Source organism: Polypterus senegalus, chromosome 4 (assembly GCF_016835505.1).
Source record: "Polypterus senegalus isolate Bchr_013 chromosome 4, ASM1683550v1, whole genome shotgun sequence".
In the NCBI taxonomy this organism is placed as follows: Eukaryota; Metazoa; Chordata; class Cladistia; order Polypteriformes; family Polypteridae; genus Polypterus; species Polypterus senegalus.
Genome location: NC_053157.1, coordinates 148,353,872 through 148,380,182, shown reverse-complemented (window position 1 = coordinate 148,380,182; position 26,311 = coordinate 148,353,872). Strand labels below are relative to the sequence as shown.

At 36.3% G+C, this 26,311-nt stretch overlaps 1 protein-coding gene across 2 annotated transcripts in view; it reads right to left on the bottom strand.

The window, feature by feature from the left end:
* Positions 1-26,311, bottom strand: part of LOC120527714 (serine/threonine-protein phosphatase 2A 55 kDa regulatory subunit B gamma isoform) — a 272,015-nt gene that overhangs the window by 92,145 nt on the left and 153,559 nt on the right. For both annotated transcript variants that reach the window (XM_039751452.1, XM_039751451.1), the window contains 2 exons: positions 21,797-21,909; positions 6,385-6,562 (listed from right to left, as the gene is read on the bottom strand). In XM_039751452.1, the coding sequence (XP_039607386.1) occupies positions 6,385-6,562; positions 21,797-21,909 (291 nt within the window). The remainder of the gene's footprint in view (positions 1-6,384; positions 6,563-21,796; positions 21,910-26,311) is intronic.

The window sequence follows — 26,311 nt, the reverse complement described above, 5'->3', positions numbered from 1 at the left end:
GATAGCTTTGAACTGAACCTAAGAGTGCTGTGTCAGAATAGCTTCAATAATAATTAGCATTATTTCTTCCTCTGGGTGTAAGCAAGGGAAAATTCAAGACTTCTAACCATTGGGTTTTTCAACAACATTACAATGATGGTGTTTAACATTATAGAAAATTATTTCACTTTCATATCATATTCATAATTAGTATGCATTTTAGATTATTTTTATATGTAATATATACATATGTAATCTATCTATCTATCTGTCTATCTCTCTCTGTCTCTCTCTCTCTCTATACAAGTATATATATATATACTGTATCTATCTATATATATATATATATATATATATATATATATATATATATATATATATATATATATATTATATTCATAACCTACACATTGGATTGAGCCGGTATAGTAACTAAATGTGTGGATTAGACATTGTAGGTAAAAATAACATGACTCCTTATAAATGATTAAGGTGGACTTCATAAAAGAAAGTTATGGAAGATTTTTTATGTTTTTCTGTTGTAATAGGAAACTATTATAATGCGGTTAAACCCCACATTTGGCTACTTAAAATGTTTACCCATTTAGAACACAATTTGACCATTTTGACTTCTGTGTATGTGTCTGTAAAATGCACACTTAAAAAGACAGGAAGCAATTGGAAATTATAATAAGTGCAAATGTATTTGAAAAAATTATCATGTTTTCAACCATTTTAAGCAATATATCAAGGTGATATCAAGCTTCTTTAGTCTTCTCTTCTTAAATTACTACATCGTATTTACTTCTGCCAAGTGAATATACTGACTCAGAAAAGAGGCAATATTTTGATGAGAACAGACTAGTAAATAAGAGAAAGCATTAAGTTTTATAACCAGAAAATCAAAACAGTCACCAAAACCCAAAACAAAACCCCAACTCAAAATAAAAATGTGTCAAAAGTCTTTGCCAAAGAGAACTCAACAAGAACATAATAAATTTGATGAACAAGAAGAGACCATTCCATCCATCATTCTTGTTTGTTTAGCTAATAACTAAGCTGTCTCTGTATCACATCCTTATACTTCTTAAAGGTTGTCAAGGTTTCTGGTTCATCTACATGTCTTGGTCGTTAGTTCTAAATTCCAACAAATCATGGAGTAAAAAAGTGTTTTATGGATTTATTCCTAAATACACTATCCCTTGTGATGTAACACATTCCTAGTAATTGAGGGGATTTAGTCACAATTCCTGTTTATCCACAGATAGAAAGGGTAGGCGTGTGCCAACCTTTAATATCAATGCTCAACAGACATCATGCACCACAATCAATACTCCAACTAAATATTAAATACTACAACTAAAGTATTAGACATAGGAAGTAGAGAAAAGCCAAGCAAAATGACACCTTTTATGTATGATGTATGATACATAGGAAGTAAAAATGTTAGGTTTGAATACACAATGGGTGGTCGGAAAATCAAGAGTACACCTTGGAAGGATTTAGGAGTCATAGTGGACTCTAAGCTATCAACTTCCCGACAGTGATCAGAAGCCATTAAGAAGGCTAACAGAATGTTAGGATATATAACACGATGTGTGAAGTACAAGTCCAAGGAGGTTATGCTCAACCTTTATAATGCACTGGTGAGGCCTCATCTTGAGTACTGTGTGCAGTTTTGGTCTCCAGGCTACAAAAAGGACATAGCAGCACTAGAAAAGGTCCCGAGAAGAGTGACTAGGCTGATTCCAGGACTACAGGGATTGAATTATGAGGAAAGTTTAAAAGAGCTGAGCCTTTACAGTTTAAGCAAAAGAAGATTAAGAGGTGACATGATTGAAGTGTTTAAAATTATGAAGGGAATTAGTACAGTGGATCGAGACTTGTATTTTAAAATGAGTTCATCAAGAACACGGGGACACAGTTGGAAACTTGTTAAGGGTAAATTTCGCACAAACATTAGGAAGTTTTTCTTTGCACAAAGAACAATAGACACTTGGAATAAGCTATCAAGTAGTGTGGTACAGAGTAAGACGTTAGGGACTTTCAAAACTTGACTTGATGTTTTCTTGGAGGAAACAAGTGGATAGAACTGGCGAGTTTTGTTGGGCTGAATGGCCTGTTCTCATCTAGAGTGTTCTAATGTTCTAACTAAATACTAAAACTAACTGTGTGGCCCATGATGCTCAAATATGTAATTAGAAACAATACAAAATATTTTTTAAATGTAACATTTTCATAGCAAAAACTAATGGCAAACAGCAGTTACTTTTAGAATCAGCAAAAGAAAATTGTGTACAAGTAAAGAAACATGAAAAAAATAAACAGGGACTACAACAATTAGTTCTGATGTTGGTTTTACATATAAACTTTGAGCATTAAACGCTGATGTACCATAACCAAGGACAATTAAGAGTATGGTGAAAACTATGTGACCCCTGGGCTAGATCTTTTTCCTCAAAGGCAAGATCACAGCTTACTTATAGTTGTCCATTCATGCAGTATTCGCGTTAAATCTTTAACTGATTCAAAGCCCAAATACATAAATGGTAACAAAAAAGAGAAAGCCCACATAAAAGTAAAATGAAAGACAAAGATATTCTATTCAACAATGATGGGATTGATAGGTACTAACGCATACAAAATTTTTATATCCTCTGGGCATAGGGTTGCTATTTTATCATGTGTAAAATGTGCCTTCTATGAATCTAGGATGTCGGCTTTTTTGTGTCTTTTAAAACAGAAATTTGAAGAAAAAATTAATAAAATGTTTATGTTATGCTTGTTTTGAAGCAAGCAACCCATATTGAGTTTCAGCAATGGAGCCATTATCAGCTCTGTGGGTACAAGGAGAGGACAGTTAGAGGTCTGGATCACAAAGCTAACACAATAGAACATCTATACAATATTTCTTACTTTTTCCTCACCTAATCTACCGGCCTTTTTTTAAATCAGTCAGTCAGATATTTTCCAACCCGCTATATCCTATATCGGTCAAAGATAATACACACTTCTATCTTTAATAACTTCTAGACTTATAACATGACAACATTCAAAAATGAACGATGCAAACTTACCACAATAAAAACAAATCACAGCGATCCACCCAATATGGGACAAGAAACATTCAGAAGGTTCCCAGAAGAAATCCTAGCTTGTGACCACAGGAAAAAAAGGAAGAGAGATGCAGAAAGTAAACATTTAAAGACAAACAATAATAACATAAAATTACTGGGACCCTATGAGTTTAACTACTACTGTACATGTACTGGCTATTAGCATGAAGGTTGGAAGATTTCAGTAATATAAATATGACATGCAAAAACTTATTTCCTTTTACACTGTTTCATACTCCTGAAAAGTATTAAAAAATAATTGGAATGTAAAGCTTACTGTTGTAAAAAAGGCAAATAAGCATAGCTAGAGTTACAGCAGAGTTAAAATATTTTCAATTAAGCCTTTCCTGAATTTGAATTGCATTAAGTGGGTTTAAGAATATTGTATGTTAGGTCAGAGTTGCACATTTCTTTTAAATATTTCTTTATACTGAAGTAACCAGTATTCAGGCTGTGGAGACCCTGTTAGTACTGATTCTTCCATGCTTTGCACTCCCTATTGTTGTACTCTACAAGATAGAGTATGTCTCTAGACCACACATTAATTAGAAACATCAGAAACAGAAATTTTAGACGAGAACAGGTCATTCAGCTCAACAAAGCTTCCGAGTCCTATTCATTTACCTACTCCAAAACAACATTAAGTATAGTTTTGAAAGCCCCTAAAGTCCTACTGAATACCAGACTATTTGGTCACTTATTCCACATGTCTATTAATCTCGTGTGAAGAAAATCGTCCTTATGTTTGTGCAAATGTACATGTTTCCAAGTTTGTCCATGTGTTCTTGCTGAACTCAATTTTAAATAACAGTCTTGATTCACTGTACTAATTCCCTTCATAATTTTAACCACTTCAATAATGTCACCTCTTAATCTTATTTTGCTTAAACTGAAAAGACTCAGCTCTTTTAATCTTACCTCATAACTCATCCCCAGCAGTCCTGGATTCATTCTAGTTGCTCTTCTCTGAACTTTTTCTAGTGCTTCTATGTCTTTTTAACATCATGTTGACCAAAACTACTTAAAGTACTGCAGATGAAGCCTCACCAGTGTGTTAGAAAGTTTAACTTTATAATCCCTGAAGACTACGAAAATATTTGTTATGCCGGGCCACTTTAAATTCCCTCCCTCCTCATCAGTGTCTTTTACCGTTTTAACCAAATTCACTGTTTTAAGTAATAAGCTGCTATTATTATTACTATTATATATTAAAAATATACATTTGATCTGAGTCTGTAACACCCAGTGTAAAGTTTTGCTACTTGTAAAGATATCGCTGAAAGGAAATAAGCAGACACACAAACGCTGGTGAATCATGTATTCTTGGTATGTAGTACCATGATTTTTTTTTAATTCAGTTTCATTCTTGAATAAAAACACACTTGTTATACCTTTGCGAAAGTGTTTATTTTATATTCCAGTAATTACTTGAAGGACATCAAATTTGTCTCCTCCTCTCTCGCTCATGTACACACAAGCATGCATGAAAACATTATTATTTGAAAACGCTACGTCATTTAAACATGAGTTGTCATCTGAACATTTTTTTTTTTTTTTGATCTTGCCCCATCTCCACGTTATGGTGCATGCTACTGAGAGTGCAGACAGACTTCTTTTTGGGCGCATACTCTTTCAGCCTGGCGTCCACAAGCATGGAGAATTGCAGGCGTACTGAAGTGACTTTAGCTGTAGGTTAAAGTTCCTGTCCTGCTTTATTTATTATGCCAAGCAGAGTTGTGCTGCGGTGCAGCAATCTATTAGCCAGCAAAACGACATCTGTTGTTACAGTTCTGCCTTTGTCTCAGAAAGCCTTTCTTCTGTGGGATGACTGGGATCTTTTCTTAAATAAGGAGCGGCACTGCACATGTACTTTGCTTCTAAATCTGCTGCAATCCAAAACTTTATGTCAAATATGTCAGGCTTGGTTGAGATGTATGGCAACAAAGGACAACGGACCTTGGTTTGAAACAGTCACTCATCAAAAGTAATATGTTGCCCTGGGTTATAACTCAAAACACAGGATTGACTACTGCAATGCAGTGTTCACTGGCTGTTCAAACTGTTCTCTATACAGCCTCCAGTTAATCCAAAATGCGGCTGCAAGAATTATTACAAGAACAAGAAAATATGAACATATAACTCCAATACTTAAATCCTTACACTGGCTCCCGGTTAAGTTTAGGGCAGATTTCAAAATCCTCCTTTTAAAATATAAAACGTTAAATGGCCAAGGTCCGGCTTACTTGTCTGAACTTATCATGACTTACAAACCTGAGTGCACATTAAGATCTCAAGACGCTGGTCTGCTTATGATTCCAACAATTAATAAAATAACAGTGGGAGGTTTAAGCTTTTAGTTACAGGGCCCCTAAACTGTGGAATGGTCTGCCTGCTTCTATAAGAGATGCCCCTTCGGTCTCAACCTTTAAATCCCGGCTGAAGACTCACTACTTCAGTTTAGCATATCCTGACTAGAGCTGCTGATTAACTGTACAGACTGCATCTCTGTTGTTAGTCATTAGCACTAAAACATAAGAAACATCATAGTTATAACTGAATACTAACTTTCACCTTTTCTGTTTCTGTTCTCGGTACTCAAATGTGGCACTTGGTGCCACGGCCCACCTGCCAAGTTGTTTTGCCTGCCTTTGGTAAAGTCATCCCTGATGGAGGATCGCAGGAATCATAGGAAAGAGGGGTCCTTTCATCAGATTGGCCAACGCCATTCGTTAACCCATTGGAACCTGTTGAAATCTGCCATTAGGCACAATCTGTCATATTGGCAGTATGGAATCCAGTGTGGTTATAACAGATGTTATATAAAATACATTGAACTTGATCAGAAGGAATGCTAGACAGATAACAGATGCTCATACAATAGGTAAAGGAGTGCCTGTCCATAATGGAGAAAGACTGTAGAAGTTGAATATTGAGCTGGATAGTATTCATTTATCCAAAGATTAGTATTAGATTGTTAGGTGTTAAGATAAACAGGAGTGTTTGTGTGGCTTACTGAGGAAATAGGTATCTAATACTGTAGGAGATGTCCCATTGTTTTATTATATTGTACTAAGCATGTTCTTACTTTCAAAACTGAGAGTAAAAGCATAGAATAAATTAAATTATGTTAATACAGTGTAATGCTTCTCAAAAACACAAACACAATTTGAAAATACTCTTCTTCCTGAGAAGTGATTTTTATTACTATTTTTCTACTTAAACCAATTACATGTTACATGGTAGGTATACACCATTAGTTAAGACTTTGTTTTGTAAGAAAAAAGGATACTAAAGCTTCTGTCTGTGATCGCTAAATGCCAGAGGTTAATCCGGAGGTCATCAGCAGACATATACGTCTCACAGTCACTATTGACAGAGATGGAGTTGACATGGTAAGTGTGAGCGTTTGCGAAGATCCTCCGAGGGCTCACCTCAACCATCAGATCCATGGGTTTTAAAACTGGCACCTGCAAAAAAAGATTGAAGCATCACTTAAAACACTACATTTACAAACCTGCATTCAAAATGAATGAATATGCAATTTCTTTTTAAATAGCTCTTACATCTTTGTATAAAGATGTACTTCATGAGGGTTTATATCTGCCACTCTGGAAGGCACCACTTTATTATGAATGGTAATCACTTTTGCATAGATGGACTTCTTTTGATGTCAAACAAAAACAAAAAAAACAAAGCTAATAAATTATTTAATTTACCAAAACCCTGTTCAGGACAAAGCACATTAGAGGATGACTGATTGGTGACTGATTAAAGCTATTTATACCATTGGTGTAGATATGAAAACTAGCTTCAAAGCTAGGGAATAGTGTTACCTGAATTTGGCAATTTGCTTCATCCATGTCTTGTGAAACAAATTCATTGTGCTGTAGTACATCAATAATTTTGTAAAATAATACATTTTGAAAAACTTCTGCTTAATCCCCTGATAATGTTTTCCCATAATGTAAACCAACATTATTAATTTAATTAAAATCAAAGTATCACATCCTAATTCTCTACTACTGTATATTCCATCCATTCATTTTCCAGCCATGAATATTATACTATAGAATTGTATGAACCTTCCCAAATTATTCTGTTATAGTAGCATCTGTCCCACACTTTATTAAAGTTACTGTAATATTCTTTTTTATTAAATATTCCTTGTGATTTTTACTGTATTGATGGAGCAGTGGTTACAGGGACCTTTTGTAACTCCTGGTCAGCCACACATTGAGTAAAGTTTGGACATCCTTGATTTGTTTGTTGTGCACTTCAATTAAGTTAATACCTCTCTGATTACAAAAAGGCAACATAAAAATGTTATTGGTGTTACACTAATACCTCTGTTAATGAATATTCTGAGAACAAAGCTCTTTTACATTGAAGCTTGCATGCAAAGTGTTCCAGCGTAAGTACAAGATCAAGTATCTTGAAGTCAATAGGCAACAACTATTTCATGTAGGGAAGCTGCACATTATTAATACTATGCATACTGTAGAATGCAAAGTTTTTACAAGTGGGAGCTGTAATTATTTAAATGTCTTTATAGTGTAATAAATGTAATTTGCCCAGTATACAAATACAAATGAATATCTTTAGAAACTAAAATGCAGATTCAAAAGAGGATACAGGCTGATGAAAACAAATGCTATTTAGCAGAATCATTGTGGTTAGCACGTGGACATGAAATGAGCTTGTGTTGAGTATGGAACAGATAGACATGCAAGAACTTAGGAGGAACTTCTTCTCTGTGAAAATTCATTGGCATGGGTGTATGGCCACCATTAAATCTTCTTAAAGGATAAGTTTGGTATTTTTCAAGGTGAAGTTATTTCCTCACAACCATGATATGTATGCATTTCCCATGCAAAATTTATGTTCTAAAGTTAAACATTACTACTACTACAAAGGCAATCCCAAAAGTGAGGTCTCCTATTTTTTTAGAAATACAAAACACCCGTTAATTTTCTATAATATTTACATCATTTTAAAGGTTGAAGAATTATTTATTTTTCTACATAATCGCCATTTCGGTCAATGTATTTTTGTAGACACTGTGGCAGTTTTAGAATGCCCATGTCATACCAGCTCACCGCCATGTCCTTCAGGAAGTGTTGAACCTCATCTTTCACCTCTTCGTCGGAGCAGAATCGCCTTCCGGACAAATGTTCTTTGTTTGTCGTGAATTTCAGTACGACCGGCTGTAAACTCTCTACACCACTTGCAAACGTTTTTTGACATCCATGAACGACTGTCCATACACTTCCGTCAATTGGCGATGAATTTCAACTGTTTTAACGCCTTTTGCGTTCAAAAATCGAATAACTGCGTGACCTTCGCACTTGGTGGTAGCATTCAATGGGAGCTCCATTTTCAAGGGCTGCCAAGCCAAGATTGAGCATCCCAGCGAAGCCGCGCATGCTTGTTTGGGAGTGGAGGAAGCACCAATCACAACAGTGTGGCCAACAGCCGTACGAAGAGTTTCTTTACGTTCCCACCGCTTTGGAGACCTTATTTTTGGGATTGCCCTCGTATCAAAACAAGCAAATAGAAAACATATCCTTACTTTAAGAAAAATGGCACCAGAAATATGAGAAAAAATGTTTATTTCCAGATCTCTTTTGCTACATGCACCAGAAACATGGAAGTCATGTTTTGTTATATCAACACTGTTCCTGCTTCAAGGAGGACATATTGAATTAGAATTTTATCTTTTATTTTCTGGTGGTGCCTCGTGTCCCATACATTACATTAAAATGCCAGGACTACCTATGCATTTTATTTAAATTTATATAAAATGCTTAACTTTAGAACACAATTTCACATGGGAAATAACTTCGACTTGAAAAATACCGAACCAGTCTTTTAAAGATCTTGACGTGGCGTGGTTCATAGAGTCAAGGAAAGTGAAGCAGATGGTGTCGCCTATGTCCCCAAGTGAGCAATGTGAGGTGAAGTTGGTGGTGTGAATGTGTAAGCCACAGATAAGAGAGATGACAGTATGTGGAGTGGCATAGAAGAAGCTGCTGGATATCGATGCATCAGCAGTAGGGTTGGAAGCAAGCAACATCTCTGGCCATTACAATATCATTCCATATTTCTTCTACTGAAGTCCTGGAACACATTTACTTGTGTTAGGTGAGTTATAACTGCATTTAGTTAGACGCATAAAAGAATAATACTGGTTAATGGTATCCTCTAAGCATTTCAAAGAAAGGCTCATATTGGGTAAATATTGACCAACTTTATACTGTACATAAAAATTTCATAGAAAAAATCATTTAAATGTACCATATATGACCATACTGTAGTAACAATTTCTTTTCTTGGATTTTAAATTTGAAACACTAAGATATTAATTTTAAACATCCCTCATGTAATATGTAAATATAAATAATGATGTATAAATTCTGCAGACAACTTATGGGTTTTACTTTGAAGCCTTTTAGAGGAATCTACTTGTCTGTACATTGTCTTAAGGAGATTTTTTTTTAAAATAAATGTTACTTAAAAAGCTTCTAACAAAGAAGTAAAATCAGATTTTATATGCAACCAATTTTTTCTGCACATACAAATTTTTTTAAAAATTTACTAGAGTTGTTTTATATAACAAAAATGCATTTGTATGATTATAATGTATATCTTTCTGTCTGTAAATTTCCATATGAGGTGCTGCTCACATGCTGTATTAAACTTTCATACATTCTTCAGGTCTGAGTACTAATATCAAACAAGTAAAAAGTGTTGACTACATTTTGGTTTCTTCATACATATATAATGTATTTATAAGCTTTATGTCTGTTCACAGAGGCGCTCCTGCACAACGCTGTATTTATGCTGCCAGTGGAAAGCAGAAGTCACGGAGTCCTAGCTATAGCTTGTTATGAACATATGCGCTATGCTGCCATCCCATTAAGAAGTGATTCCTTTGTCCTGTAACCTGTATGCTGTCAGAAATGTAGGGAAGTAAGAGTGGTGGAGAATACTAGTATGGACACATCATGACATGTCAAAACACATTGACTATGTCATATGTAGACTTAGCGACAGCTCATTTACATAAATTCACATGTATGATTTGCTGTTACAGATGCACAAGCACATCATTAGATGCCAAAATCGAAAAATATTTCCACTGCTATCAAGAAATTCAAGACATTTGTCAAGAAAGAGGAGCATAAATTGATTTCACAAATTATAAATAAGGAAAAAAGGATGAGGTCTTCTCCTGCACGCACTTTGTTCATTATAAATTAAACATTGACGAATCTTTCAGCAAATGTGAGTAAGTCATGGTTTGATTACCTTTTTGTTAAACGGCATAATTAAAAATTATTTAACTTTTGTCTGTACTGCAAAACAATTTGTATATTTTGCCATTAAACAAAAACATTTTCTCATAAATATAAATATTTAGTCACACACCAGTATTTAATTATGCACTCTAACACTTTGCTAATATTTAGTTAGTACATGGAGCATTTTTTTAACCATTGTAGTGCCAGAGAATGGAGCTTGACAGGCATCTAACGGCAATGGAAACAGCAGGCCAGGATATAAGCATTTATTATGACATGGGCAAGAGTCAAAACCAGCAGGACAAATTTTTATCATCAATCCAAAATACTCATCAAAAATCAAAATATGTGCAACTAGAAGTTAAAAGTCAAACAAAAAATGAATAATTCACCTAACATTTCACACCATTACACTGCAGCAACAGACAAGGGTTTTAAGGTTGTTTCCAAAAAAAACCAAAAAACACTGAAGTCCATCATTCTACGATTAGAGGTATTTATGGCATATGCAGAGAATTTAAGTCAGCTGTACAAATTGTAAAGGACGATTTTAACAGCATGTACACAAATGGTGTGCTTTAAAAACAAAGGTGTGTTCTAAAATTATAAAAATGCTGACATGCATGGTGCGCTAAACAGACTACTTTAACAGTAGTTAAAAGTATTTTGTGGTTAGAGTAAGACATACTGTATTCCCAGAAGGGTGTATCCTTCTCTGGATATAAAGAATACTTAATGTGGCTGTAACTACACTTGGGATGTCAAAAGAACCAATGCCTTTAGTGCCAGGTGATACCAAAAACATAACGTTTTAGCCTTTTTTCAGTATCGGTAGTACCGAATCACACTCGGTACTAGACTCATGTGTGATGGCAAGTAGGCAAACTACCCTAGAAGGCAAAGTAATATGTGAGAAAAACGTGAATAAGAACTATGTGTAAATGACTCATGGTTGTGATGATAAAGCACTGCATCACCACATGTTGTAGAGAAAAAACAGACGATGTGTCTAGAAATATTTTGTCTTTAAGACAGGAGAATTTCAGCATGTGACTGTGGGAATAACGCTTATTATCATTATATAAAATAAACCCGACAGGCTTTCATTATTACCACATTTATCCCATTATGAAGTCATGTTCATAAACAGCTTCATGCATGCTTTGTGAGCACAATGATGTGACTGATTAGATGTGAGTTTTAATTCTTCAACTTGCAGTATCACAATATTGTAAGAGGAGACAAAATGAAGTGAATTTCTTTTTAATATTGTGTCCTATATATACCCTTGCAATTGCAAAGGAAACATTGCATGCTCTATGCACAAAGCATATAGGACTGTGTGTGCTGGCAGTGAGAACACTGTAGCCAGTGAAAGTCAAGGCAAAGCTCTAAACAAAGCGACTATTTGGCTTGACTTTACTGGCAATGAAATGAGTTACTCCAGTTGTTAATACCAAAATAAAATATATTTAGTGTTTCAAAACTCTGTGATTATGCCAGTTATCAGGATAGACAAAATGAAAAAGTTCATTGCTAAATACAGATATGCAAATGCAAAATTTGTTCCATTCATTTTATTTTTGAAACTTTCATATAATCCCAAAAATGTGACCAACATAGTAAAAGCACACGTCATATATTTTAAAGGTACTATGGTGAGTGTAATGTAGTCTAGCAGTTAAATTGCAGGTCTGAGTAATATTTTACTTCTAGACTAGTACCCAGGATAAGCAATAAAAAAGAATTCTGATCAGTCATATACGATACTTTGAAAACAGCACAGGAAATAAAAATTTGGACTAACATAAAAAAATAAACAAATAAAAGGAGGGACAGATCTGGAAAATTAAAGTTCCAAGACTTTTTGACATTTGAAAACTGAATCAATTTGACTCATCTTTTACTGTTTAGTTTATTTTTAACCAACCAATGATGCAAATATAAATCTTACAACAGCAAATGTTAAAAACCTAAGAGAGTGATTCTTTGATAAACTGGATTTTAAAATCATGTTGTTACAAAAACAGCTTTAAACAGTTTATTTAAATTAAAATATCCTAAATTATCTTGAAATTTGCTAATTCAACCGTACAGAAAATGTTTATGGTACAGTACAGTAATGATTAATTTTTATATTTAGTAAGCTATATTTTCCAGTTGCTGGAAAAAAAATGTCAGAGATTAAATTTGGAATGTGTACATGGCAAGATAAGTTAGGCAGTCCATGTTGATATTATCGCCCTTCGGTGGGCTGGCGCCCTGCCCAGGGTTTGTTTCCTGCCTTGTGCCCTGTGTTGGCTGGGATTGGCTCCAGCAGACCTCCGTGTCCCAGTAGTTAGGATATGGCGGGTTGGATAAAGGATGGATGGATGTTGATATTATCCTTTACAAATCCTATGCTAAAAGATTATAAAATTTCCTCCATTTGTCGTTACACTGGGGGGATCCCCATGTCAACCACACATTAAAGTTCAAGACCTACACTGTAATTAGTATTGGCATTCATCAAAATTACAAGTTTACTTAAATGATCGTTGAGTAACTTCTTAATGGGTACACCAGTATTTTAAAGCTGCTGTTACTACTGGGACAGTGTGGCATAGAATTTGGTAAGCGGTGTGGTGTACTGGTTAAGGCTTTGAACATCAATCCCTGAGGTTGTGGGTTCAAATTCTCCTACTGATACTGTGTGACCACAATCAGCTCACTTCAATTGTCTGTGCTCCAACTGGAAAAACAAAAGAAATGGAACCAGTTGTACCTCAAATGTTACAAGTCACCTTGGATATAGGTGTCAGCGAAATAAGTAAATGTATTAGTATTTATATATTTTATATTCTATTACAGAAAAATTCACAATATTGTTCACTGTAATAATTGAGATACTTTTAATTAAAAGAGTTTGAAAGGGATTTCTGTGTTTGCTGTGCTATCGAAAGGTATCGAGTATTGTAAAATTTAACTGGTATTTGTACTGAATACAAAAATTTTGGTATCTTAACATTCCTACATTATACTCGATCAAATTGAAGTGTTACTAACATAACTCAGAGCAAATGACATTTTTCTAAACCTCTGTTATTAAATGTTGATATTTATGTGAAGAGTATCACTACATCATTTAGTAGTGATAGGTTTTTTTGTGACAGCAATGGCAACTAAGTAAGTCATGTGCCACTACACACCATTCAAAATATAGCACAGCAGGATGTACTTTGAATGGCATTGGGATGCTGAAGTGTTCTTTTAGCCACTGGCCATCTGTCCCTCTACATCTTTCAGCTCTTCTTGGCAAAAGGACCACAGTTTGCTGCATGCATGCAGATTGTTTACTGAGATATTAGTAATACACTCTAAACCCTGCTCATATCCAACCTGCTTGCTAACTGAAGTATACAAACCTTGCCTAAATTCCCATCTACCAAATCTACATAAAATCTTCTATGTACTGGTATAAGTCAGGTTGATGTTGAGATGTCTCATAACACTTTAAAACATACACAACCGCTCAGCCCAGAGTTAAAATCTATCATCATGTTTTCTACTTAAGAGTCATGAAAACTGAAGGATCACCAAGTGACAGTCCAGACAATGAAAGGAAGTGTAGCCAAAAATAAAATCAGAGTAAGGCACAAACATGACAGTAAATGATATCAACTAGGATAGTTTAGGCTAGTTGAAAAAATAATAGGTCCCTGAATGCTAAAGAAAAAACATATGAACAAGCTGCAGAAAATCAGAACGTAAAAAAGCTTTGGTTGTCTCTATCAAGAGGTTAACTGCCAAATAATAATATAAAATAAAGCATAAGATGGCTGAAAACTTTAACTGCAATTTTTCCTCTCAACTACAATTAATCCTGATGTAAAAGAGACATATTTAAACTCATAATAATTTTGGGCATATCAATGGCAACAACAACGATTAAGCAAAGCAGCAATCTCATGATTTTTGATAAAAAACTTTACATTATTCTTTGACATCTTGATGCATTTTAGCAGAATTAATACAGTAATATTAGATAATAAAACGGATTAATACACTCTCAAAATGTAAATAAAAACAGAATCTCAGGAAATGATATACTGATACTTTTCTTGGAGATCTGGTCATCATGGAACTTCCTGCTGTTTCCAGATTACACATCAAAAATCCAGCAGAGCTGCTAAGTAAAGTGCAAGCAGCAAGTGCCATACTGTACAGCACAAACACACTAGGTAAACAGATGCCACATTTTGCTTAGTGTCAGGTTCAGACAAATCACAACTGCAGCGTTTTATTTCCAAACCAGAGCACAGAAAAACAGCAGACTTACCAAAGTCAAGTGATCTGTTAATGTTTAATACATAAAACTCCTATTCCTAACACATTTTATGATATTAGCCTTACATAACGATTCGCAGAAATGTTTGAAATTTTATAAAGTTTGTACTGATATACTTTACTTTTCATAATCTAATCACAATGATTAAAAACATTGTTGAAAGTGTGCAGAGGTTTGATGAGATTATGGAGGCATACATATTAGTATATGATATTGAAGAAAGTGGGGGGTTCGTGACAAGTGGTCCATGGCATGATGTAGGTTTTAAATAAATAATTGTGTTCCGAGAGCATTCAGGCTTAGAACAGGTGCAGATGGGAGCATAATGGTCTGGCTCACGGGTTGACTGCGGTGCTTGGCTGATCACGCCCGCACATGCTAATGTGAATGGATAAGACAGGTGCCTCATTCACACCTCAGAGTGGGTGGAGGGTCTTATCTGCACCCAATCGGGTTGTATAAAAAACCCTGTTTGGCAAACAGAGGGGAGAACTGAAAAAGAAAAAGAAAGAAAAAGAGATCAGAAGAACCGCACAAGAAAGATGGGGGTTCAGAGGAAAAAGAAAAAGCAAGAACGAGAGGCAGGGTTGGGAGAGCCTATGTGAAAGAGGAATGGAGGCAGGTGGTCGGGGTAAGCCTCAGGAAGAGAATCCTGGGGCTGAAGAAGGGGATCTTGTGACAGTGTGGGTCAGCCCCACACTACCGAGTACCACCGGGAGCCTGTTGAAACTGCCAACACTGATAACGTTTCTGAGGGATGAGCCGAGCAAATGAAGACACCAGACAAAGCAAGGGGAAGGTAAAACAGTGCACAGTGCTTTTATTAAAACTAATCAAAACAAGTGTCCAAAAAGTGCAGTGCAAAGTTCACTAAATAAATAATCCAATAAAAACTGAGCTGTGGAGGTTAAAATTTAAATAAATAAATCCATTAAAAAATGAGTTCAAAAACCATCTGGCAGGAAACTGTCATTTTCTAAAAGTCCAGTGCATCTTTCTTAAACTGACAATTTTTCTTTTTATTCTGAACCGGCCTTGCAGCAGAACAGTCTCCCTGCCGTCTATCCCTGCCTATAGCAAGGTTCCCTCTCTGGACCTAGGCTCGGGTTCCCAAAGGCCATGGCATTTACATTGGGGGTCTCTGTCCAAACCTTATCGATCCCCACTGCCTTCCCAGTCTTCTGTGGTGAGTCATTCATACACCTGGTCACCCGCTCCTCATACATGGTCAGCCGGAGTGACCCATTTCAACTGCTCTGCGTGTTTCCAGGGGCTCTGCTCACAGCTGCCTGCCTTCTTTCTCTCGAGCCTGCTCTCTTCAGCTTACTCATTCCTGCATTGGCACTCTCTCTCCCCCTCACATATTCCTGCCCTCTTCTCTTTCTTTAACCTACACTCTTTTTTTGTCTCCCAATCCAAACACACCCCACCCCGCATCTGATACTGCTGTTTTCACATAGACCATAGACGCGCTATAACAGAGGTAAACTCAACTCCCTTCTACATCGGAGCAAGAATGCACATACCATTGCTTGCATACTAAAGTGTCAGCAGGCACTATTCGTGGCATTACACACATTTTTGAGCATGCCCTCTGCACACTACTTGTGACTTTAGGCTTTAGGAAGTAAGTAAATAAATAAAGGTAAATCGTGTCATAAAATGATTTCTTCAAAACGTCACATATATTTGTCTCTTTCTTTTTTTAAAATGTGCGTTGATCACCGCCAGCATGTTGTAGCATCTATGTAAAAACAGCAGTATCAGACGCGGGGGTGGAGTGTGTTTGGGCTCGTGAACACGGCCGAGATAATAAAACTGACTAATAAAAAATAAAAATAAAAAAGCTAACCTTTACAAGTATCATAAATTACACCGGCTGTTACATACTGAAATCAAATGTATGTTTTTATTCTAAAATAGTAAGACTAAGAGCAGTTTACATTTTAAAACGGAGTGGTACAGGATTGAACTCGCAACCTTTTGATTCCCAGTCAGCAGCTGATTCTATTGCGCCACGGAGGCAGTCATAATAAACAAGTGTCAATGTCGCATGTTAATGTGGCTTTTTGTTTCTGCAGTTATATTTTTGAATAAAAGCGTAATTGTTGTGTTAGATTTGTACCTTCTGTGAAAATATTTCTTTTGATATTTGGACTTCAGGCTTCATCTATACTAATAAAAGGCAAAGCCCTCACTGACTGACTGACTGACTCACTGACTCATCACTAATTCTCCAAGTTCCCGTGTAGGTAGAAGGCTGAAATTTGGCACGCTCATTTCTTACAGCTTCCTTACAAAAGTTGGGCAGGTTTCATTTCGAAATTCTATGTGTAATGGTCATAACTGGAAGCTATTTTTCTCCATTTACTGTAATGGAGTTGAGCTCGAAAGCCGTGGGGGACGGAGTTTCGTGTGACATCATCACGCCTCCCACGTTATCACGTGAACTGACTGTCAATGCAGTGCGTAGAAACCAGGAAGAGCTCCAAAAAGCGCTCAAGATAACATGCATTATATAATTGAGAAGGCAGCGAAACAATAAGAAGCGAGCGAGTGACATATACAACCATATTCATGAGTGCTGCTATTTCGGAAACAAAGCAAGGTGTAAACCTAAAGTTTAAATTAAGTTCATAGACAGGCTGCTGCTGGCGTTTGTCATGCCCACGGGTAATGCGGGATACAAGTTTAATGAGAGGACGCAGGATATAAACGAGGGTTTTGATCACTTTGTAACTAAGTTAAAATTGCACGTGAAGGGCTGTGCTTATGCAAATTCCGAGAGACTGTGTTTGTGGGGGATTGACAGTTAAGGCAGGTAGGGGAGTCACGTCATCATCTCCCCTCCCATTCACCTCATTTCGCTCTGCGCTGAGCTCCGCAGCTAACGCACGCAGTGTTACGGAAGCGACTTTGTGACGCTGCCACCAAATACTCACAGAAAAATCCACAAGTTAATACACACGCTGTCTCTAAAGTTTCTCTACACTGAATCCTCCAGGGACTACTTACAAAAGGTTACATTGATAATCGTGTTACGTTATTTTTAAAATGTTTCCTTTTCTTAGCACAAGCACAGCTGAGAAGCTTCGATGCACGTGCTCCATAACGCGTTAAAAAATCACGCATTTAATCACACTTTGCAATACAAGCAAAGGGGAACTTCTGTCAATGCATGATTTCCTGGTACACGATTGCATTGATCAGAGCTTTCCGATTCATTTTACCCTCGCACCCCCTTGGTTTGAGAACAAGTATGAAAAAATATGAGGTTAACACAGAAAAACAGATCACCAATTGAAGCTTTATGAATAATCGATTCGCCATCAATAATTGTTTTGGTAAAGCCATACTCAGTGTAATCCTCCTTCCATTTTATAATTTTTCCGCCACTAGCCATGATTAAATGAACGGTAAATAAAGTAAGAGCGGCGAGGTGACTTATTCAGGCAGGCAGGCGACAGCTCAATAGCTCGAATTTGGATATAAGTAGGTTCTATTTAGTCGCCAGAAATATCTTTGTTAGGAATGGAAGTTGAATTTAGTCTTTAAATTTCTATGGTAAAGAAAAAGTTATGCAATGATGACTAAATTTAACTATATAAAGTCAAAAGTTTTATATATAAAGTCATTCCGAATATATAAAGTCAAACCTTGATTATATAAAGTCAGCGCTGGAATATATAAAGTCAAAACTTGAATATATAAAGTCATTCCCAAATATATAAAGTCAAAACCTGAGTATATAAAGACGGCGTTGGAATATTTCTGAATATATAAAGTAAGCTGGAATATATAAAGTCAAAACTTAAATATATAAAGTCAGCGTCGGAATATATAAAGTCAGCGCTTTATATATTCTGACGCTGACTTTATATATTCAAATTTTCACTTTATATATTCCAGCGCTGACTTTATATATTCCAGCGCTGACTTTATATATTCAGAAAAAAGTTTTGACTTTATGTATACCGACGCTGACTTTATACTGTATATTCAAGTTTTGACTTTATATATTACGACAGTGACTTTATATATTCAAGTTTTGACTTTATATAATCGGGAATGACTTTATATATTCAAATTTTGACTTTATATATTCTGACGCCGACTTTATATATTCACAAAATCAATGTATTTGCCTGTTTAGCATCCCATAGTATATATGTGTGTGTATATATGTACACATGTAATGACAATGACAAAACAATTACATTGTCAATCATGTTACATTATTATTAAAATGTTTCCTTTCTTTCTTTTTACTTCTCCGCTGCCAAGCACAGGTATTTTGCTATATATATACTGCTCAAAAGAATTAAAGGAATACTTTTTAATCAGAGTATAGCATAAAGTCAATGAAACTTATGGGATATTAATCTGGTCAGTTAAGTAGAAGAGGGGGTTGTTAATCAGTTTCAGCTGCTGTGGTGTTAATGAAATTAACAACAGATGAACTAGAGGGGCAACAATTAGGTATCAGGATGAAATCCTTGGACCCATTGTCAGACCCTATGCTGGTACAGTGGCTCCTGGTGCACGACAATTCCTGGCCTCATGTGGTGAGAGTATGCAGGCAGTTCCTGGAGGATGAAGGAATTGATACCATTGACTGGCCACCACACTTTCCTGACCTAAATCCAATAGAACACCTCTGGGACATTATGTTTTGGTCCATCCAATGCCACCAGGTTGCACCTCAGACTGTCCAGGAGATCAGTGATGCCCTGGTCCAGATCTGGGAGGAGATCCCCCACAACACCATCTGTCATCTCATTAGAAGCATGCACCGATGTTGTCAGGCATGTATACAAGAACACAGGGGCCATACAAAGTGCTGCATACAATTTTGCGTTGCTGCAATTAAATTTTGGCAAAATGGACCAGCCTGCCACATAATTTTTTCACTCTGATTTTTGGGGCGTCTTTGAATTCAGGGCTCTGTAGGTTGATCATTTTCATTTCCATCAAACGATGTGGCATCCTTTCGTTCCTAAGACATTACCCAGTCTATATCAGTATAGATATCCAGGAGGATTTCTTTTTCCCATTGAGATCTGATGTGTTTTCAAAGTGTTCCTTTAATTTTTGAGCAGTTTATATATATATATATATATATATATATATAGATATGAGAACAACACTCATATCAATGACAAAACAATTACATTAACAATCATGTTACGTTATTTTTAAAATTTTTCCTTTTCTTTTTCATAACTTCTTTAACACACTACTTCTCCGCTGCGAAGCACAGGTATTCTGCTAGTACATTATATAGTTTATGCCTACATTTTGTCATCTACTACAAGAATATAAAAAAAGTTTCTGTTTTAACAATGTGTTTACACAGATTAGTGTAGAAACGGAACAGACATGAAATGCGTGTGTTCCAAACAACGATCTATTATTTCCACTATAAAACTCCACTTTACTCCCAGAAAATCAATCAAGGCATGAGCAGGGAGAAGTTTGTGCACGTTCTAAGTCGGTGGGGGGATGGAATAGCTGGCTACTTGCAGATTTTCTTTTATCAGTACATTTAGATTAACAAAAGGCGCTGGCGGAGAGGTGAGAACGGTTTTAAGAAGCGATTTAAGGTGTGACGGATTTACGAGTTTTTTCGTAGGCTCTGGTAATTCTAGTATTAAAACGTTGTTTTTCTAAGCCATAGACCTGCTATACCACAGTGCTCGTATTGAACAATGCCAGGGAGTAGAAGTAGCCAGTTTTACAAGGGTCTGGAGGTGGGACACATGAGTGTCAGGTATAAAATACCTGAACCAGGTATTTAAGGATGACTGCACCTGTCAGCGGATGTCTCCTCTTAACTCAAGGTCCAGATAGGATAAGTGGAGGAGATGGAAAGTTTTAGAGGGGAGCACTAGGGCTCATATTCTATGAAAGAACTATCTCTGGATTTTAACCTTATTTTAGTGGATTATTTATTGAATTGTTTTTTAACCTCCACACACACTTAATTTTTTTGAAGATTATTTAACTAAAAATGGCACTGCACTACTGCCATTTTGATATTTTGGTTGTTTTTTTTAAATAAAAGCACTTGTCACTTTTTCAACTACCCCTTGCTGTTAATGTGCGTCCTTGTTTGCTTGGCTCATCTTGGTGTATAACTGTCGATGGGTTTGTGTTAGAAAAGCTCACAGAAGCAACCAGGGAGTGTGAAGCTGGCCCAGACCATCACAGGGTTCCCTTGAAGGTTCAAGTGAACTTTGTACAGGCCCACTTCAAGTACTCAGAGTCTGTGATCACCACAGCGGCTGTTTTTATTCAAATTTTGGGCATGGCACATTGATAGGCTGCCTTCTCTCAACTTCTCAACTATAGCACACTCTTGCTAAAGTACTAGTAGCTAACCATGGGAATTTCTGTTTTACCACTGTTTTGTGAGGTGTTTGAGATTTAAAGAAAACAACTGCAGTGTGGCACCTTGAGGAAATTTCTACAAATGTTTGAAACCAATTGACTACGTTTATTTATATTGACAAGTCCATTCAATCAGCATAGTCCTACTATACACATAGTATTCTTGCAGGCCACAGCCACTTCTAGTCTTGTTATGAGGACTTGTCACTGGGCTATAGCACACACATTTGACTGTGAATCAAATTCTTAGGCAGCCCAAGTTACACACACATATGTACAGATATGAAATGTGGTAAAATTTCAAATGCCAATAATTATGTCAAAGTGGTGTGAATATGAAGACAAACAGATATCTGTCTGTAGTATTTATATCAGAAAGTAACATTCAAAAACATGCAAGTTTATGAAATTCTGACAGCAATTTTCAACAAATATATGCATTATATGTAGATCACTATTTGCATCTTAATTTTTAAACATGATGCACCTTTACAGAAGTTTTATTTTTAGATTGTTAAGGAAGATTCTTTTACTTTTATTGTAACTAATAGTTTAAGGTGCAACATAATGTGAGAACAGTGAACTCTTACTATATTCAAGATGATTAAGTCTGTGCTCCTTCAGATTTGTTTCATATACATTTTTAAGACAAAAGCTATTTTCTCAGATAACATTAAAAATACCTGAAGAGATGTAACAGTTGACAAATCCTTCAGCCTCCCTTCTTCATCTTTCAAGTTGTAACCTTCTGGTCTTTTATCTCTTTCACTGACTTTCCACAGTTTAATAGTTTTATCTAGAGAGAAGAAGTGTAATAATTCACATAAGTAATTATAACGAACACACAATTTCACATTTAAAAAGATATAACATATGTAACACATTTAGCTAAAAATACCAGGACACTTTTTCTTACTGTATTTAAAGATTCCTTTGGATTAATCAAAATATCAAATTTATCTTATAAAGAAAGTTAACATAGGCAGGTAAAATGTGGTAGAGAATTTAAAAAGGAGACATTCAAAAAATTTCAACACATTCACACAGAAAAGAATGATTATACATTTAATATATGCAATATGGCTAACCAGTCAAGGATTCACAATAAGGCGGTCTTTTCAATCTCCAGCATTGATTTACTGTGAAACCGTGAACAAGTGAAGCGAATGTTTCCAAAGTTGAAATGGCGAATAAGTGTACTTAGATAAAATGTCACATAAACAAACAAGATGAGATGTTTTCTGGAATGATAAAACTATAATTACAGCTTGTGTACATTTACAAAACGTCAAGTTGTTTTAGACCTGTTGACCAGCAGTACAATGAGTGTAGTGTGAGCCAAATATACTAACATGTAGGATAAATGAAGGCCATTCCACCAGACTGCACCACTGAACGAGATACAGAAAGAACTTATTTTTATTCGTCCAATGGTCAATAATAATTTATGCAAATCGTTAGCAGGAATTTATTTCTTTGAATAATCATATATTCAAATATACAGGATTTATATGCTAGAAATTGCTATGGCCATCTTTTCCCTAATAACTAATCCTTACAAAGAGGAGAAATTGCCATAATTAGAATTTAAAATTTAAACATTCAACATTATTAGAAAACACTCTTATAAACCATTATGACAGAATTAAACAATCAGTTGAGTTGATCCATAGGTCTAGACTATTGGTTACCTTAAACTTGACAGTTTGCTAGGAGTGGAATGCGACCATATCCTACTTTTGGATATATAGTTCAACGATTACCACATTTAAAGACAAGCGTTACACACTCTACTATGGAGCCTATCATTTAAAATAAGAGAAGGAAAACAAAAATGGAAAATAAATGTATACTTGATTTTTGATGCAATGTCATTAAAAGAAGAAATATGTTAATACAGTTCTACATATGCAGCTCTCCAAAATTCTAAGTATTAGTTCCTTCAAAAACTGCACAAGCATGCATTCTGGCAAGATTTTACGATAAACATTCATCCATTATCCAACCTGCTATATCCTAACTACAGGGTCACGGGGGTCTGCTGGAGCCAATCCCAGCCAACACAGGGAGCAAGGCAGGAAACAAACCCCGATAGATTTTACGATAAACAATGTTAACATATTAAAATATTTTTAACATGCCATATATTTTTATTTACAATAAACTGAGTAAAGTAGAGTTAAAAATTTACAAGCTAAATCTGTGAGTCTATTCAGAGATTACACCAGCTATGCTGCATTATACCTCATTGATGAGCAATAAGGAGAAAAAGGATTAAAAAAAGAACAGATCCTAAACATATATTAGGTAAAAGTTTCTGGTTGTGGTCTCATTGCTTTACAATACTCACCTACTGTTTGTCTGGGTTGAAAGACGTTTGATTTATTTTAAAGTTTTCAAAATTTTGTATTGTTGCATGTTCTAATTCCATATCCATATGGATTTCAGCAAATATACAGTTACAAAATCTGCATCAGCTTTGGGGGCATGTAGAGGCAATGATGCAAGTATATATCTGTAATTGACAGCAGAGACCCTGTATACCCCTACACAAGGCTCAAAGCAAGCACATATCTAGTGAGCAGTGACATGTTATTAATGTGTTTCTCTTGGGGGAACAGTTGACAACTTAACACTTTGAACTACTGCTTAATTTTCTGCCTGCCTACCCCAACCCCCAGAAACTACTTCCATGGATGAGCTGGTGGATTCAAGAAAAGATCAAGGGTCTAAAGCTCATCATGAAAATGCTTAATTTCTTGATAATCCTGTCTTGGTCAACAATTTGAGATGTTGCCTCTGTTGAAAAAACGTATACTGTATATTAAGAGAAACCAGCTGCCTCAGTCTATCCTGCCCCGACTGGAGGCTACATATTGTCAAAGCTGGTATGCACTTATGAGTAATCAATGTTATTCAAACTGATATCATTACCAATTTCATGAAACCACCACCTGAGAACTGGAAGAAAACCTTTCATATCATTTAACAGCATTCATGGCAATCAGTGGAAACCCCAGCGATCTAATCACTAGCCTGAGATATACTTTGAATCCACATCCTCCTCCACCACTTTCCTTAAATGCCCAAACACCTAGTGCCACTTGGTCTTCTCTGTACATCCCTCATTGCCCTCAAGTAATGTTGCTATTGCTATTTATTAAAATGAAATTTGAAAGACTGAGGAGCGGTATATATTCTAGCAGCTCAATCACCTTTGAAAACTCAATAGGTGCTCATTGCCAGACAAGCAAAGCTTTTCTAATTGTGCTGTCTTGAACTTACATTTCCCATTAGTCTTCTTTAAGGGCTGTATATATAGGATTGTGGACCATTGGAAGCTTTGCTGGGTACATTCACAGAAACCAATAATTGAACCTTTTCCCTAGTAAAATCACATGTTGCTTAAGCTGTCACAACAGGTTTTAGTTCATAATAATAGGCCTCCTCTTCATTACTGAGTATAAATGTAACAGTCTCCCTAAAATTTTAGACATAATTAACTAAAACATATCACAGAAAAATTAATGTGCTGGGGGATGTAGAGATGAATGTACTCTGTATGAAATATTAGAAAATGTAGCATTCTTTAACAACCACTCTATAATGTGTTAAGTTTTATAAAAAACATGCAAATGTGAAAAGATTAAGAATTAAAGCATACCATTTATATTTAGGCATATATTTTTACAAATTCCAGAAGACAAACGGCACATGGATCTACTGTGCCTATTCACACTCCATTAATATCTTTATATTGTGTTGTGATACTCGCCTAGGCTGTCCATGTTCTGTACACTGTGTAAAAGGCGCTATATAGCACCCGACCCGGCACAGACTTACGCAGAGGCACGTGTAAAATAAACAGGCTTTTATTTATTCTTCACCCATGGGCGCACGTCTTCCCCCTGTCCCACAGGCACAACACTGTCCCAAAAGCCCACAATCACTGTCTTAACAAACCCTTCCTGGCACCACCACTCCTCTCAGGCAAACTCGTCCTCTTCCTCCCGATTCTGGCCAAGAATGAAGGGAGGTTGGCCCACTTTATAGCCCACCCGGAAGTGCTCCAGGTGCCTGACCAGCTGGTCTTAATTGCACCTCCGGGTGGGGCTGGTATGTCGTCCCTTGTGGCGGCTGGCTCTCCGCAGCACCCCCTAGCGGCCACCCCATCTCCCATCCGGGCTGTGGTGGACTCCATGTCCCATGGAGCCACGGGGGAGACTGAGGAAGGACCCACGGCCAGGGAGACTGCCCCCAGTTGCACCAGGGAAGGTACTGCACTGTCCATGGTGGCTCCCCGGGACGTATGCCGCAGAGGCGTCCCGGCCGGGCAAGGGACCCGGCTGTCTGTCACAACTGGTAACTCAAAACAAGCCCAAACTGTATGAATTTGGATGAGCATGTGAACAGTCACAACAATGACCGTGTATTCCATCCAGTGTTGTTTCCTGCTTTCCACCTGGGGGGTATTCTCTGTATGTCACTTAAATCATCCAAGATCAGAAGCTTCAGTTTGAATCAGGTAATGGAGGCTAAACTCACCCGGTTATGTTGGTTCTCCAAACACACCCGAGGATTAGATTAGTGTAGCTCGATTCAATTATCTAAGATGATTGCACGCTTCCAAGAAGCTTGAAAAGCCCATATATATCTAGGCTAGAAAATATGATTGGCAAGTCGCTTATTGGTGGATAGAGATGGCAAAAGAAATATCACACATTTTTTCCCAGGCCGAGCAAGACGTTTTACTGGAGGGGTGTGACAAATTCAAGGAATTAATATGTACAAAAGAAAACACAGCAAAAGCTGCCAAAACTCAAAAAAAGGGCTGGCCAAAAGTGGCATACAAATTAAATGTGTATTTCTTTTATTATTTTTATACATTACATTTACAAATTGTTACATAATTAATTATTATTTTATTCATTATAATGTAGATCAAATATAAGCACAGTCAGAACCCAGGAATGGGTTAAAGTGTACTTCAAACTGGTAAATCTTACATATCATAGCATAAACAGTTTCAAGAACATTTATTTATTATTATTACATTATATTATTCTGTTAAAAACTAATAAAAAGAAGGTGGACCAATAAAAACAAAAACTGGTGGAGGTCCACCTGGTCCAGACCTCACCCCTGTTGAAGAGCTGGCTCTCTGACAAAATGCACGTTGCCATGCTTCTGAGGACACC